The sequence below is a fragment of the Danio rerio genome, chromosome 20, assembly GCF_052040795.2.
Source record: "Danio rerio strain M-AB ecotype USA chromosome 20, GRCz13ab, whole genome shotgun sequence".
In the NCBI taxonomy this organism is placed as follows: domain Eukaryota; kingdom Metazoa; phylum Chordata; class Actinopteri; order Cypriniformes; family Danionidae; genus Danio; species Danio rerio.
This window is the reverse complement of record NC_141040.1, coordinates 57,223,286-57,240,339: the sequence shown is the minus strand read 5'-3', so window position 1 is coordinate 57,240,339 and position 17,054 is coordinate 57,223,286. Positions and strand designations below refer to the sequence as shown.

Sequence of the window (17,054 nt, the reverse complement as noted above, 5' to 3'; positions counted from 1 at the left end):
TTAAGAGACTTTTCAATATTTTCAGTTTGTCTGATTTTATTATTTATGGATTTGAGTAAAAATGTTAATATTTGTTTTATTCTGTCTATTAAGTCTGATAATATTTCTTCTAAATTTTCAAATAAAAGCATAAAAACTAAGAAACTCATTCTTAGTTTTTTTTCTCATAAAAGGACAATTTATCAGAATAATAAAAAGCATTTTAATTTGTTGTGATTGAAGATCAGGGTTATTCCACCAAAAAGTGATTTCTTTAACTCTTTAAAACTGATAAAACGGATATTGTGTTGAATAAAAAAATTGCATATTTATGTAAATTTTTAATGCATAAATGTAAATGTTTTCGAATTTTTTCACACTGGTTTAATATAAAACTTTTATTTTTCATTTGTGAAGAAATTCCATCACTTGTTTGCAGAATAAAATAAAGATTATTTAAATTGCGCAAAAATCAAACACTATAAATTTTAATCACAATCCAGAGAATTTTTAAGCGATTTTTATATATTTTTGATTTAATATTTGAGTATCACAGCCATCATTTTAAAGCATTTTTTTAGGTTTGTGAAGTCACCATTTTATTTTTCATTTCATAGGAAAAAAGGTTTTTAATGCTATAAAGATTCTATCTTAACTATCTAGGCGCAATAGCATTAAGGACGTGTCTGAATACACTTTTGCTATTGTAAGGACAGAAAAATGCGCTCTGTGCCCTGACACATGGTCTAACAGGGCTGTGCTTATTCTCTTAATGAGTACTGGGTGTGTTTTGAGCATCACCTGAATTAAACCAATCAGAGTCTCGTCTCTCATTCCCTTTAAGAGTCAGTTGTGTCGCTTCATGGTGCATTTGCTAATTACATGGCAACTTTGTAAGTGTAAAAACTGAACGCTTCACTATCGAGAAAACAGTTAAACAGAGCATCTGCAGCGCGAGGATAAAGATTCAGCCTCTTTTACTCTTTACTCCTTTACTTTGGTGGAGTGAGGAAACGGTGGAAACTCACTCCACTGAACACATCTATTAGCCCAAATATTTAATTTCCTTTGTTAAGCGCAAAGATTTGTGTAGAAACTATTTCTAAATTCAGTTCTGATCTCCAGCAAAGGAATAAATGAGCAATAATAATGAAGTGTGGTCAGAAAACTGAGTTATATCCAAACACACGTCCTGTTCTTATCCACATATGCTGATGCAGACGTCTCCAAAACCCCACAGCTGGACAAACCTACACTTGTGTTTATTAAAGCAGATATAAATCTGCAGATAATCAATAATACTGCTAATAATAATCACATTATACAGATGCAGATCATCATAAAAAAAACGAAAAAGCCCCCCGAGGTGAAGAAGGCATGGAGGCAGTGCTGTTTATATTGATGTAGAAAATCATCATTTCTGTATCATTTTAATCCTTTAAATGCTTCATCTGTAAAGATATTTGTGTGTTGCTGATCATCCTGTGTGTATTCAGCAGTGTAAGCGTAACTAACGTGCTCTGCTGGACTATTTCCTCAAAATGGCAACGCTCTAGCAATGCGCCTTAACACACCTCCTTTATAGACCATGCAGCACTGCCATGATTGACTGATTTATGTGTTTTAGATACTCAATTCCCCCTCCCTCTTCTTGTTTTTGTAATTAAATATATTTGTTAATTTATTCAACTATTGATCTTTAATTTTTATTGAATTTATTTCTTAAGATGATGTAATGACTTTCACACCAACCTAAGTCACAATGTTACAGCGAATGACATGTTTTTTTATTATGCAAATAAAATACACTTGACATGTAAACAATGATTGTATACTATATCTCAAAATATTACACATTGTCAGTGGAAAAAGGCACAAAGAGAGAGTATGGAAGATGAGTATGAACTTGAGGGTAAGAGTTTTAAGAATCAAATACAGTAAATTAATTAAAGTCATTACAAAATTGCATACTTCTTTTCAGATAATAAAATTGTATTTTAATAATGCCTAAAAATGTTCAACAACAAAAAAAATAACATTAAAAATGTTTTGCTATTGGTAAATGTGTATATGAAAAAATTGTATATACGGAAAAGAAAGATAATGGTGTCTTGTTGTTATTCTCCACGGTTCTTCCAGGGCTGCAGGTGTCACTGTAGCCTTTTCCACCCTCAGTGCAGCGGAAGTAAACAAAACCGGCGCCTCGCTTCCATCAGTCAGATTGTAGGCTACGTGATTTTACTTTCGTTATGAGATTTCTCCGTTGTTTGTCGGTGCTGTGAGTTTGTCCGGGATGGAGGCTGTGCTAAACGGAGACTGCAGCTCTCATGCGTCCGCGGACTCCATCAGTCTACACGATTTCTCGGAGAAGTTTCTGGAGCAGCGCGTTTATTTCCACCTGATGAAGCTGAGCGGCGGATTCTTCCTCTGGGTCGGAACCGCGACAAACCCGCTGATCTCCAACCTGGCGGTGTCCATCCTCAGCAGAACCGTGAGTCACTTAATACTATGATTGTAATGATATTACTAATAGATAGATAGGTGGATGGATGGATGGATGGATATACAGACAGAGATAGATGGATAGATGGATATACAGATGGATAGATAGATGGATAGGTGGAGATATAGATAGATAGATAGATGGATAGATAGATAGATGGATGGATATACAGACGGATGGATGGATGGATATAGAGACGGATAGATAGCTAGACAGATATAGATGGATAGGTAGGTGGATGGATAGATAGATAGATAGATAGATAGATAGATAGATAGATAGATAGATAGATAGATAGATAAATGGATGAATGGATGGATATACAGACAGATAGATAGATGGGTAGATAGATGGATATACAGACGGATAGATAGCTAGACAGATATAGATGGATAGATAGATAGATAGATAGATAGATGGATAGATGGATGGATATACAGACGGATGGATAGATGGATAGATAGATAGATAGATAGATAGATAGATAGATAGATAGATGGATAGATGGATGGATATACAGACGGATGGATAGATAGATAGATAGATAGATAGATAGATAGATAGATAGATAGATAGATAGATAGATAGATAGATGGATATGCAGACAGATGGATAGATGGGTAGATAGATAGATAGATAGATAGATAGATAGATAGATAGATAGATAGATAGATAGATAGATAGATAGATGGATGGATATACAGACGGATGGACAGATAGATGGATATACAGACAGATAGATAGATAGATAGATAGATAGATAGATAGATAGATAGATAGATAGATAGATAGATAGATAGATAGATAGATAGATAGATAAATGGATGGATATGCAGACAGATAGATAGATAGATAGATAGATAGATAGATAGATAGATAGATAGATAGATAGATAGATAGATAGATAGATGGATGGATATACAGATGGATGGATAGATAGATGGATATACAGATAGATAGATAGATAGATAGATAGATAGATAGATAGATAGATAGATAGATAGATAGATAGATAGATAGATAGATAAATGGATGAATGGATGGATATACAGACAGATGGATAGATAGATAGATAGATAGATAGATAGATAGATAGATAGATAGATAGATAGATAGATATACAGATGGATGGATAGATGGATGGATATACAGACGGATAGATAGATAGATGGATAGATAGATGGATATACAGACAGATAGGTGGATAGATAGATAGATAGATAGATAGATAGATAGATAGATAGATAGATAGATAGATAGATAGATAGATAGATGGAAGGATATACAGACAGATAGATAGATAGATAGATAGATAGATAGATAGATAGATAGATAGATGGATAGATGGATAGATGGATAGGTGGATGGATGGATGGATGGATGGATAAATGGATGGATGGATGGATATATATACAGACGGATAGATAGATGGATAGATAGATGGATTTACAGACGGATAGATAGATAGATAGATAGATAGATAGATAGATAGATAGATAGATAGATAGATAGATAGATAGATAGATAGATAGATAGATAGATGGATGGATATACAGACGGATGGATAGATAGATAGACAGACAGACAGACAGACAGACAGACAGATAGACAGATAGATAGATAGATAGATAGATAGATAGATAGATAGATAGATAGATGGATAGATGGATGGATGATGGATGGATGGATGGATAGATGGATGGATGATGGATGGATAGTTGGATATACAGAAGGATAGAAGGATAGATAGATATTTTTTTTATTTGTTAATTAATAACAGTTATTAAACTACAGTATGTTTTACTCCTGAAGGTTGAGATATGAGATGTTTTTAGATATGTTCATCACTGATGTTCATTCCTCAGGACTCAGCTCCTCTGTCCACTCTGGTTCTGGGAGACACATCAGACACCACAGCCAGCGCACTGGCACAGAGACTCAGTAAGAGCACAAACACTTCTGTTATCCAACATGAACGGCTCAAATAAAGGGAATTATTGGAGTAACATTGTGTTGTTTAGGTGTTCCCCTTATTTTTTATTTTTGATCGGTATACATTTAGTCATTCAGCAGACATTCTTGTCCAAAGCGACTCACAGTTGAGAAGGCATTCAGTGATTCAACAAGAAGAGGCAACACACACAACAAGTGCTGATTATAGGAACTGTTAGTGCTCAGACAATTACGTGCTAGAGTAATGATATACAACTGAAGTCAGAATTATCCTGTGAGTTTAGTTTTTCTTTGTCTGGTATTTCCCTCATGATGTTGAACAGATTCAGGAAATGTTCACAGTATGTCTGATAATATTTGTTCTTCTGGAGAAAGTCTTATTTGTTTTATTTCGGCTAGAATAAAAGCAGTTTTTAATTGTTTTAATCGACATTTTAAGGTCGATATTATTAGCCCCTTTCAGCAATATTAGTTTTAGATTGTCTCCAACTCGAATTACCCTAACTTTACCCTAATTAACCTAGTGAAGCCTTTAAATGTCACTTTAAGCTGTATAGAAGTGTCTTGAAGAATATCTAGTCTAATATTATTTACTGTCATCATGGCAAAGAGAAAATAAATCAGTTATTAGAGATGAGTTATTAAAACTGTTATGATTAGAGAGATGTTGAGATCTGCTCTCCGTTAAACAGAAATTGGGGAAACGATATGCTGGAGGGCTGGTAGTTCTGACTGCATGTACTTTTCTATTCAAATACCTTTATTGTACAGGACCGTGGGTTATTTCTCTGGCAGTGGCTGATATATTTGGTCATTTTAAAATTGATAAGTTTCCATGAGCAGGGTTTCTGCAGGGTCTTAAAATGTCTTAAATCTAAATTCTAGGCCTTAAAAAGTCTCAAATGTACTGAAATGTTGTGTTGTAGGTCTTAAATCTTTTTTAAACAGGCCCTACTTGCACTATGCTGTCCGTACCGTGCCCAGGCCCGTTTCCTGGATAGTTTGAGAAGTGCAAGTGCTCTGAATCGGGCTCACTTGGGCCAAAGCCCGAAACTGAAAGCGAGACGTGACTTTTAAGGGGCTGTTTCATATGGATTTCTTGCGAAATATGCGAAGTTTAGTATAAGCAGAGAATGGTTCAATCTAGTTTTACCCCCACGCAGTTTATGTGATGGTATGGCCCTGATGTGTGTGTGCGGTTGAAGATGTAGCCTTTGCCTGTGTGCAGAATATTCTATGTGTAGCCCGCAGTGCGTGTGTTAAAAGCGACAAAAAGCAAAGTTACAACTCGAAGTTGGCCCAACTTTAAAATGATTTGAGGCGGAGGTGGGAAAGAGCCGTCATCGCAGCTTGCGCTTATGGTTTATACGCTGTATGATGTCCTCCACACTCAGAGGAATGTGTGGGTACGAGAGAGATCTCAGGTCTGGTGGGAGCAAATTGTGGCGACTGACCCCTTTCCTCCTCTGATGTTGTTTACCGCGTCGGCATCTCCACACACGCTCTTCCTTCTGTCATTAAACCATGGAGATGCAGCATATTGTCACAAGTTTAATGACGTGCAGAATGAAATGCTGATCTGATAAATCCGATCTGCCTGTTTACATGAGAGTCGAATTGCCACATATCTGATCTATATCTGATTTATTTCCACATATGAAGGAGGCCTGAAACCCATCTCTGAATATCTGAATGCATGCGCTTTATTCGTGTTTACACACTCATAGAACAGATCCGATCTGTGTCACACATGAGCAAAATATCAGAATTGGGTCACATTTAACTGGCGGTGTAAACGGCGTCTAAATGACCATGAAGTGGTCTGTATGTCCAGGGTTGTGTGTTGGTAATCTGGAAGCTTTGTGTTTGTGTTTGTGTTTGTGATGTTTGCCTGGCCAAAAAGGAATTTCCACATGTGTGGACAATAAAGATTTCAATTCAATTTGGAAACAGATCTGCTCATTAACATTCTCACCCAGCAAGACTTTCCATACGTGGATGCGGTACATGGAGGGCAGAGGAAACCTCTGGCTGAAGGTGCTCAGCTTCTCCACATCTGAAACATCAACCAAAACATGGATGAAACAACAAATCCACTGCTACTAGTATGTTAATAATATCAGAAGCAGTTGCAACATGATGACAGCACATAATATTAGACTAGATATTCTTCAAGACACTAGTATTCAGCTTAAAGCGACATTTAAAGGCTTCACTAGGGTAATTAGGGTAAAGTTAGGGTAATTAGGCAAGTCATTGTATAACAGTGGTTTGTTCTGGAGACAATCCAAAACTAATATTGCTGAAGGGGGCTAATAATATTGAGCTTAAAATGGGTCTAAAACAATTAAAAACTGCTTTTATTCTAGCAGAAATAAAACAAATAAGACTTTCTCTAGGAGAAAAAACATTATAGGAAATACTGTGAGAAATTCCTGAATCTGTTCAACATCATTTGGGAAATATTGGAAAATGAATACAAAATTCTACAGGAAGGCGAACAATTTAGTCTTGAGTTCTGATGTGGCTGTAACTCAGGGGCCTAATGTCTAAACATGTAATGATCAGTTTCGAGTGACTAGTTTTCTATCATTTACTTTTCCTCTGTTTTTTCAGCAAAGAAGACAAAGAAACAAGTGTTCGTGAGTTACAACTTACCGGTGACGGACTCAAACCTGCTGCTGCTGGTGGAGAACAGGATCAAGCAGGAGATGGAGCTTCATCCAGACAAGTTTTAACATCCACTCTTTAACTCCACATGGTGTTTGTTTTGTACACAATTCAATAAAAATCATGCAAAAATTATTTGATCGCAGCTGTTATTTCGATGTTATTTTTTGTGGCATGAGCCAGTCTGAAGGAGATATCCGTCTCTCTGATGAGCGAGGTCCTGACTCTCTGTGCTCATTAATAATCCCATTCTAGTCATTCATGTCAGTATCAGTATGTTAGTCTTAAGAATATCTATAAGCTAGTGTGCTCCAAAACAATGACAACATTTAGAGCATGTAAAACTGATATAAACATCCGAAGCTTTGCAGTTTGTCTCTTCCGCCTAAACGGATCGACGGTTTTATTCACGTCACCTCATACTTTATTTCTTCATCAAATCTTCTGACCAATCAAATGCTCTCTAGTGTCTGACATGCCCCGCCCACATGTTCTCATTGGCTTCTCATTTGATGCGCTTGAGCTCTTCCACTCCACTCAGCTGTGAGAAGGCTTAATGCTATTGGCTGTTTTTCAACAAGGGGAGGGGTTACTATATGCCCCACCCCCTCTTCATGTTTCAGTTTAGATTATGTTAAACATTGAATTAAAAAAAATGCCATATCACCCTGCAGCCCAAGAGTGGTTACTCACTGGAAGCAGGGCTGAGCCTGGTCCGTACCTGAGTGGGAGACCACTAGGGAACACTAGTGAAGTGGTGTTAGTGAGGCCAGCAGGGGACGCTCAACCTGTGGTCTGTGTGAGTCCTAATGCCCCAGTATAGTGAAGGGGACTGTATACTGTCAGTGGGCGCCGTCTTTCGGATGAGACGTTAAACCGAGGTCCAGACTCTCTGTGGTCATTAATAACCCCATGGCACTTCTGGTAAAGAGTAGTGGTGTAACCCTGGAGTTCTGGCCAAATTCACTCCATGGCCTCTCAATCATCCCCATCCACTGAATCGGCTCTATCACTGTCTCTCCACTCCCCCTAAAGCTGGTGTGTGGTGAAGCACTGGCGCCGTTGTCCTGTGGCTGCCATTGCATCCTTGGTGGTGTGGTATCCATCGCAATAAATTAAAGCTTCAGTCGAAGGGAAAAATGTTGATTAGTAGGTTTAAATGACGTGTCTTTTTATTGTCAAAAGAAAAATCACACACAGTTGTTAAGGAAAGTCTTGTAATTGCTTCGTTTATACTCATGTTTTATTCTTTTTGTTTTATTATTTAAAACGCAAAAGTTACTTCATGCAATCTTTCTTGAAGAAAAACAAGAATAATAAGGTAATATATATATATATATATATATATATATATATATATATATATATATATATATTGTTTTATTTGTTTTGTTTATTCATTCATTCATTCTGAGAATCAAACACAATTATAAGATGCGAAATAGAAATTGTAATAAAATTCGCCTTTTTTTTCATTTTATTGTATTTATTTAAAATTACTATTATTTCAATCTGTTTGGGAGGGGAAATTCATTTAAAGTTAAAATGTCACTGTGTATATAAATACAGTTGAAGTCAGAATTATTCGCCCCTCTCTGTTTATTAAACATCTCTAATAGCTGATTTATTTTCTCTTTGTCATGATGACAGTAAATAATATTAGACTAGATATTCTTCAAGACACTTCTATACAGCTTAAAGTGACATTTAAAGGCTTCACTAGGTTAATTAGGTTAACTTGTTAGCAGGTTAGGGTAATTAGGCAAGTTATTGTATAGCGATGGTTTGTTCTGTAGACTATCAAAAAAAAAAAAAAGCTTAAAAAATGGTGATTTAAAAAATTAAAAACTGCTTTTATTTTAGCCGAAATAAAACAAATAAGACTTTCTCCAGAAGAAAAAATATTATCAGACATACTGTGAACATTTCCTAAATCTGTTCAACATCATTTGGGAAATATTTTTTTAAAAAAAATCAAAAGGGGGACGAATAATCCTGACTTCAACTGTGTGTGTGTGTGTGTGTGTGTGTGTGTGTGTGTGTGTATATATATATATATATATATATATATATATATATATATATATATATATATATATATATATATATATATATATTCTCAGCGTAAATGAGTGCATTATTAACCCTTTAACTGCCCCACTAAGAAAAAAAATGTTTGGATTGCACTTCTTAATTTCTTTAACTAGTTAACAAACTTAATGCATGTTTTTCAACATATTGAAACTGCCCTAATTATATGTGGGTTTATGATAAAAGCACTAGACTTAATAGATATACTATAAAAATTCAGAAAATATGAAGTGTAAGACCAATTTATTTTTAATAGGATGTTTTTTGAACATTAAATCACCTTTTATTTTTTTTAAGGATGCAATAAAATATCTCAGAATCTCATTAACATGCTTTTCTTGTTTCTTATTTTTTTTTACAATAAAACCAAAATCAAGTGTAGCAGCGCAACAGGATGTTTGATTTTAAACCGACAATGCTGTGTGTGTAAGCCATTAATTACAGCAGTGAAAACAGGGTCAAGCGTTTGGTAGAGGGGCAGTCTAAGGGTTAATGAGTAGTATATATATATATATTTATAGTAATAATAGTAATATATATTTAGAAGCAGAAAGATAAAGCAGGGCGAGACAGTGGCGCAGTAGGTAGTGCTGTCGCCTCACAGCAAGAAGGTCGCTGGGTTGAACCTCAGCTCAGTTGGAGTTTCTGTGTGGAGTTTGCATGTTCTCCCTGCGTTCATGTGGGTTTCCTCCGGGTGCTCCGGTTTCCCCCACAGTCCAAAGAGATGTGGTACAGGTGAATTGGGTAGGCTAAATTGTATGTAGTGTATGAGTGTGTATGGGTGTTTCCCAGAGATGGGTTGCGGCTGGAAGGGCATCCGCTGCGTAAAAACGAGCTGGATAAGTTGGTGGTTCATTTCGCTGTGGCGACCCCGGATTAATGAAAGGACTAAGCCGACAAGAAAATGAATGAATGAATGAAGATAAAGCAATTACATTCCAGAAGAGTATTAAATAACAATTGCAAACAAAAACATTTCATATCATTTTAGTTTCTCTTGTTTTATCTTTTTTTATGTATTTATTATTTTGTTTCTAATATTTTAAACTAATGTTTGGAGCGTTATCGAAAGCTATTTAGTTGGATGAGCTCCAGATTTGGCATCGGTTCTGACTAATTAAATGTGTATGCACAAATATAATGTTGTAGAGCTTCCTATAGAAAACACAGAACGACAAAATGTACTGTATTATAAAAGGGTATTTATTTACAAGTGCAATGTCTTAAAATGGACAGTAAACATGTATGAAAGTCTCAAATACTCCTAATCCTCCAAAATGACACGTGAGAGTCAAATACAGAGAAATACACTGAAGCGATCCTCTCTCCTCAAACGCACCGAGTGTCTGCGGGAATCTGTCAGTCAGTGCACGTCCAGGTCATGTTTCATGCCAAAATCACAATCGCTTATTTGTAAAATAGTTTGTTTTCATAATTAAGATTGCATTGCAATTATATCCTCCATACTTTTCCTTTTACATGTATAATAAATCATTTTCCGGGGGGGGGATGCATGCCTACAGTTGTGTTAGGCAATTTTAATAATGCTTGTTTTTTTGTTCACATTAAATGGGAGATTTTTGGTCCTAAAAATAGGCTTTTCTCTAAGAAAAATAGACTTTTTTTTAATCATTTAGTTGATTTTTAGACTAAAAATATGACCTAGGGATATTTCTGATCTTAGGAGATTCACCAAATGTGCTTTTTTCCTTGCAATGTGCTTTGAGCTCTTGTAAATGCATGAAGATGAGCGGCGAGCGCATGTGGACTTGTTTCAGTTTTCTCCTGATCCTCATTTTCACTCCTGTTATCAGGACAAAACTCATATTCAGAGATATTCATTGATGTCCTGCTTGTTCCTCTTCATTTGGTTGCTTGTTCAGTGGTCAAACAGACAAACAGGAGATCTGTGATGTTCAAGTTACTCCACTTCTAATCTACACGTTAATATTAATATTAATAATCCAGACATTTACAATGAAAACACTCAGCAGCCCTTCTACTGGTCCAGCTCCATGTTAAATCCAGTTGTTTATATTTATGATGTGTGTGTGTGTGTGTGTGTGTGTGTGTGTGTGTGTGTGTGTGTGTTGAACACATTTCACAGCAAAATCAAAAGTTAAATAATAACTAAGTGAGCGGCATGGTGGCTCAGTGGTTAGCAATGTGGCCTCACAGCAAGAAAGAAGATCACTGGTTTGAGTCTCAGCTGGTGTTTCTGTGTGGAGTTTGCATGTTTTTCCTTTGTTGGTGTGGGTTTCCTCCGGGTGCTCCGGTTTCCCCCACAGTCCAAACACATGCGCTATAGGGGAATTGATGAGTGTGTATGGGTGGTTCCCAGTTCTGGGTTGCAGCTGGAAGGGCATCCGCTGTGTAAAACATATGCTGGAATAATTGGCGGTTCATTCTGCTGTGGCGACCCCTGATGAAAATAAATGAATGAAAAAAAATGAAGCTCGTATTTATAAATATGATGTTTTTGATTTTGACTATTCTCAATGATTGTCATTAAATTTCCCTCAATACAGTGATGATTTACGTGAAATAATTTTAAATGCATTTTTATCATTTACAATTTAATATTTTTTTATTTTATTTTTTTATTATTCTCAATTATTTTAATTACTGTCATTAAACAATGATGTTTTACTTGAAATTATTTTTAACACATTAATATTTTATTTTTTAGTTATTTAAATGTCTCAATTATTCTAATAAAAAAATTTTAAACACTTTTTTATTCTTTACATTTTTTTCTTTTTTAACAATTTTAATTCTCATCAATTTTTTATTGCTATTTCATTAAACGATGTTTTGCCTAATTATTTTAAACACATTATTTATTATTTTATTCATGATTTGTATAATTCCCCCTGATTTTAATTACTATTTTATCAAACAGTTTTATTTGAAATTAATTTAAATGCATTAATTATTGTTTTACAATTTAAAAAAATTGTTAACACATTTTTTATTCTTGAAAATTATTTACTTAGTTTTTTTTTTACAATTAGTTTTCATTAATCTCACTAATTGAAATTAATGTTTAATTAAAACAATGATGTTTTACTTAGAATTATTTTAAACATTCTTTATTATTTTATTTTATTAATTAATTGTATTATTCATCACATAATATTATTTGAAATTAATTGAAATGCATTTTTAATTACTTACAATTTAATTAATTATGATTCCATCATTAGTTTGAATTATTTGTACAATTATTTAAATGTCTCATGTATTCTCAATGATTGTAATTGCTGTTTCATCACTCAATGTGATCTGACATTAATTTAAATGCATTTTATTATTTACAACTTAATTATTTTTAACTGAATTAATTTTTTAATTATTTAAATGTCTTAATTATTCTCATTTATTAAGTAATTTTAAACACATTTTTTATTTTCTTTAAAATTAAAAAAAAACATTTTACAATTATGTTTAATGATCCTCACTGATTGTAATTGCTGTTCATCACTCACTGTTTTTTGAAATTAATGTAAATGCATTTTATTATTTCCAATGTAATGATTTAGAATTTACTAATTTTAATCATTTTTATGATTATTTAAAGTCTCAATTATTCTCAAACGCTTCATTTATGCAATGATGTTTTCCTTGAAATTGCCAAATGTATGGAGCCATATATTACTCAAAAGTTCTATGAATGCTTTCAAGTAAAGCATTTATTTTCATTTTTTACAGCACTGATCATAATTTCTTTGGAAGGAGGTAATTTAATCGTCTAAAAAATAATGTAGAGGGGAAAAAAAACATTCATTCAGCAGTCATTTGTATTTTGAAAAGTCAAAGCTGATCATAATTGTGTATTTTATGAAATTAATCAATGCTATTAAATGTTTTTCTGGATTTTTGGCATGTCGGCATGAATGTCTTGTTATTAAGCAACATTTATCTTTTTATAAAATTAAAATTAAAGACATTTTCTACCGTTTTCCAAATCAATATTTAATGCAGTGTTTAAATAATGCAATATTTACAGCATCCAGAATGTATTTAATAATTGATTTGATCATTTTCACTTAATTTGTTTCGTTTTTTCAAATCAACTCTCTTATTATTATAATAATTCTTCATTTTTTTTTTTTACACAAAATGCCATGTCATTTATAAGTATTGGTATTAAAATTCCACTGAAGTAATTTTATTTTATTTATTTCCATTTATTATTCATCTAGAATGTCTGATAATAAATAAAAGGCTTCATTTTCATCATCCAAACTATTAACAACTTCAGATTTTATTGTGAAATGTGTCCTGTTTTCCGCCCGGCAACTGTTCTCCTGCTGTGATTGGTTGTTGAGTTTGTGACTGTGTGTTAGGAGCAGACCATAAAGTTGTGCTGTTGTATTATTTTTTTTTTTCCAGCCATCATCTGTCTAGACATTCAGTTCAGATTCATCTGGCCGTCTCGTGATTGCTTTTCTAGTTTTAGTGCAAAACAGACAGACTCAAAAAACCTGAACATACTGAGGCGCACATGAAAACGGCGGACGTTCATTCACTTACTCACATTTCTGGCTTTTAGTCATTGAGCGGTGTGGTTCAGTACAGTGATGACTTGCCTAATTACCCTAACTTTACCCTAATTAACCTAGTTAAACCTTTAAATGTCACTTTAAGCTGAACACTAGTGTCTTGAAGAATGTCTAGTCTAATAATATGTGCTGTCATCATGGCAAGAAATCAGTTATGAGATGTTTAGAAATGTGTTGAAAAAATCTTCCTTACGTTAAACAGAAATTGGGACTTCAGCTGTATATTCATGTATACGAAGACTCATTCACTCACCTGCAAGCGGCATTTGGAAGGATATTTACAGTTCGCAACAATTAGTATTGGAAACGCAAGCCGGATCAGTGCACCAAATCATAGTGTACTGTATTGTACTGAACCGTACCACTGACTGGAAATAAGCCATGACATCCACTTCTACAAATGAAAAGCGTTTAATGTACAATCTGTGCGCACGAATGATATCTATGCAGCTAGGTCAGTCTCAAATATAACACATTCGCCAAAAAAAGCCTCATTTACTTATTTACAAAAGACAATTCGTGAATTCGAAACACAATTAGTGTATTCACAAGTGAAAATCGTAATATATTTTTCACCAAATAAATTGAATTTATGAATTGTATTCTGAATTTACAAATTGTTTTGTGTATTTACAAATTGTGTATTCGAATTGGACTTGCATATTTACGAATTGTATTTTGAATTTGGGAATTGGATTTGCGTATTCATGAGGTGTGTTTTGAACTTACAAATTGGATTTTTTTTACTAACGAATGGTGTTTTGAATTTACGAATTGGATTTGCGAATTTACGAATTGTGTTTTGAATTTAGGAGTTGTGTTTTATGTTTATGAATTGGGTTTTAAATTTAAGAATTGGATTTGCATATTTACAAATAGTGTTTTGAATTTATGAATTGGATTTGCATATTTACAAATAGTGTTTTGAATTTATGAATTGGATTTGCATATTTACAAATAGTGTTTTGACTTTACGAATTGGATTTGCATATTTCCGAAGTTTTTTAAATTTACAAATTGGATTAGCATGTTTTTGAAGTGTGTTTTGAAATTACGAATTGTATTTTTAATTTACAAATTGTGTTGCGAATTTACAAATTATGTTGTGTTTTTACGAATTGAGTTTTGAATTTATGAAATGAATTAGCGTATTTACGAATTGTGTTTTGAATTTACAAATTCATTTAAATTTACAAATTGGATTTGCATATTTACGAATTGGATTTGCTTATTTACAGTTTGTTTTAAATTTACGAATTGGACTTGCGTATTTACGAATTGTTCAAAATTTTTGCGAATTGTTTTGAATTTACAAATTATTTTTTTAATTTACGAACTGTGTTTTGAAATTACGAATTGGATTTGCATATTTACGAATTGTTTTGAATTTACTTATTGGATTGCATATTTACGAATTTACAAATTAGATTTGCGTGTTTAGGAATTATTTTGAATTTACGAATTGGATTTGTGTATTTATGAAGTGTGCTTTGAGTTTCCGAATTAGATTTGCATATTTACGAATTGGATTTACGTATTTACGAATTGTATTTTGAATTAATGAAATGGATTTGCGTATTTACGAATTGTGTGAATTCACAAATTGAATTTGCATATTTATAAATTGAATTTGCTTATTTACATATTGTGTTTTGAATTTACGAATTGGATTTGCATATTTTTGAATTGTGTTTTTTATTACAAATTGTATTTGCGTATTAACGAATCGTGTTTTGAATTCACAAATGGGATTTGCAGAATTACAGATTGTGTTTTGAATTCACGAATTGGATTTGCGTATTTACAATTTATGTTTTATAAATATTTAATTAAATTATTTAAATTTATATATTTTGATTAATTTATGAATTAGGTTTTGCGTATTTATGGGTTGTGTTTTGCATTGATGAACTGTACTTGTTTATTTACGAATTAGGTTTTGAATTTGAGAATACAATTTCGTAAATGTGAATTGTAATTGAATTTTTTTTTGTAAATGTTTATATTTTTGCAACTGATCTGGCTGTATAGGATGTCCGCCGGTTCTCAATCTGTCCAATAAATACAAAAAACATTCAAATCAGCGACACCTTAATGAACTTGTTCTTCCTCGACATTAAACTAGTGGCTGTTTAAAAAATAGAAGTTGCGATCACATTTTCAGTTCGTACTATGGTGAAATCTCTACCGATGCTGGTTAATGAAGCGTTTCCGCTGATTCGCAAAAAAAAAAAACCATGAATGAAACTCGTTCAAGATCATCTCAGAAAATCCGTCACGAAGTCCTCATGCCATTGACTGTGCTGTTGCTAGGCACCATGCCGTTGCCAGGGGTGACGACTTGGTGAAGGGGCGTGTCCTGTACACGCGAGTACTCCCTGACCTCCGTTCTGGCCAATAGGTGGTGCTGCTCTCCGGGGAGGATGGGCCTGCGCAGAAGCCCCTCCCCCTCAGCCATAGTCTCGGGCAGCGGTTGGCCGGCGGTCTCCGGTAGCAACGGTATGCAAATGATGCAGAGCAGAGTGCAGCAGGTGAGGATGACATGATGCAGGAAGAAACCCTTCTGATTGTGGAGCTCCATCAGCGGCGCTGTTAGCATGCCGAACCCTGCGCTAGCGAGCACCAGACCAACTCCACCACCCCTGATATAACCAGAGAGAGAGATTAGAACACAATCAACACCACAAACAACAGGTAATAGCGTTCTGATGGTGTTCTTAACGCTTGTGTGCTGTTCAGATTGACTCCCCTTTGGTTATGTTGGTGCTCATTTTGCCCCATCGACTTCTATTATAATCACTTTTATTGACTGCAAAGCCCTGACAGCAGATAATCATGCATTACTGATGATTGTTGTTGGTTTTCGCTGCTGAGAATAACATAATACTTTGTTTTGTGCAAAAAAGGGCATACTTTTGAGTGTATAACAGGAGAGAGTATGCAAAGATGAAACATTAACACAGAAAAAGTTAAAGACATATATTCCAGAAGGTTAGATAATATTTAAGAACCATCTTTACCGAAGCCTCTCCATTTAACTATTACTCTAATTTGTCTGCCATGTTTGTAGTTTATTAACACGTTTGCCCTGTGTTTGTAGTTGTAATCAAATTCACATCCAGTGCACTACCTATTGTGTACATTGCATCCATGAAACTATGCATGAATCTGCACTTCTAATTTCCACCAGAAATAGCAGACTAACCAGAACACATTGGCATAAAAATTTCAGCATACTACGATTTGGCATGCGCTAATTCTATTTTCCAATACTATTTAGGGTGGATAGTATG

The 17,054-nt window shown here is 34.1% G+C and overlaps 3 protein-coding genes across 5 annotated transcripts in view; 1 reads left to right on the top strand and 2 right to left on the bottom strand.

Annotated features, from left to right (window-relative positions):
• Positions 1 to 17,054, bottom strand: part of pycr3 (pyrroline-5-carboxylate reductase 3) — a 540,655-nt gene that overhangs the window by 40,549 nt on the left and 483,052 nt on the right. The gene's annotated exons all lie outside the window — the stretch shown is intronic.
• Positions 2,141 to 7,238, top strand: psmg4 (proteasome (prosome, macropain) assembly chaperone 4). 2 transcript variants are annotated; one of them, NM_001386356.1, is given in 3 exon segments: positions 2,141 to 2,470; positions 4,348 to 4,423; positions 7,052 to 7,238. In NM_001386356.1, coding segments are annotated over 3 exon segments (396 nt in total). In that variant the 5' UTR covers positions 2,141 to 2,272; the 3' UTR covers positions 7,174 to 7,238.
• The window catches only part of slc22a23b (solute carrier family 22 member 23b), a 40,460-nt gene continuing 37,559 nt past the window's right edge, over positions 14,154 to 17,054 (bottom strand). Inside the window, exon 10 of one of the 2 annotated variants that reach the window (XM_087298831.1) lies at positions 14,154 to 16,403. In XM_087298831.1, the coding sequence (XP_087154957.1) occupies positions 16,037 to 16,403 (367 nt within the window). In that variant the 3' untranslated portion in view covers positions 14,154 to 16,036. The remainder of the gene's footprint in view (positions 16,404 to 17,054) is intronic. The other variant, XR_015518946.1, reaches the window with a different exon arrangement.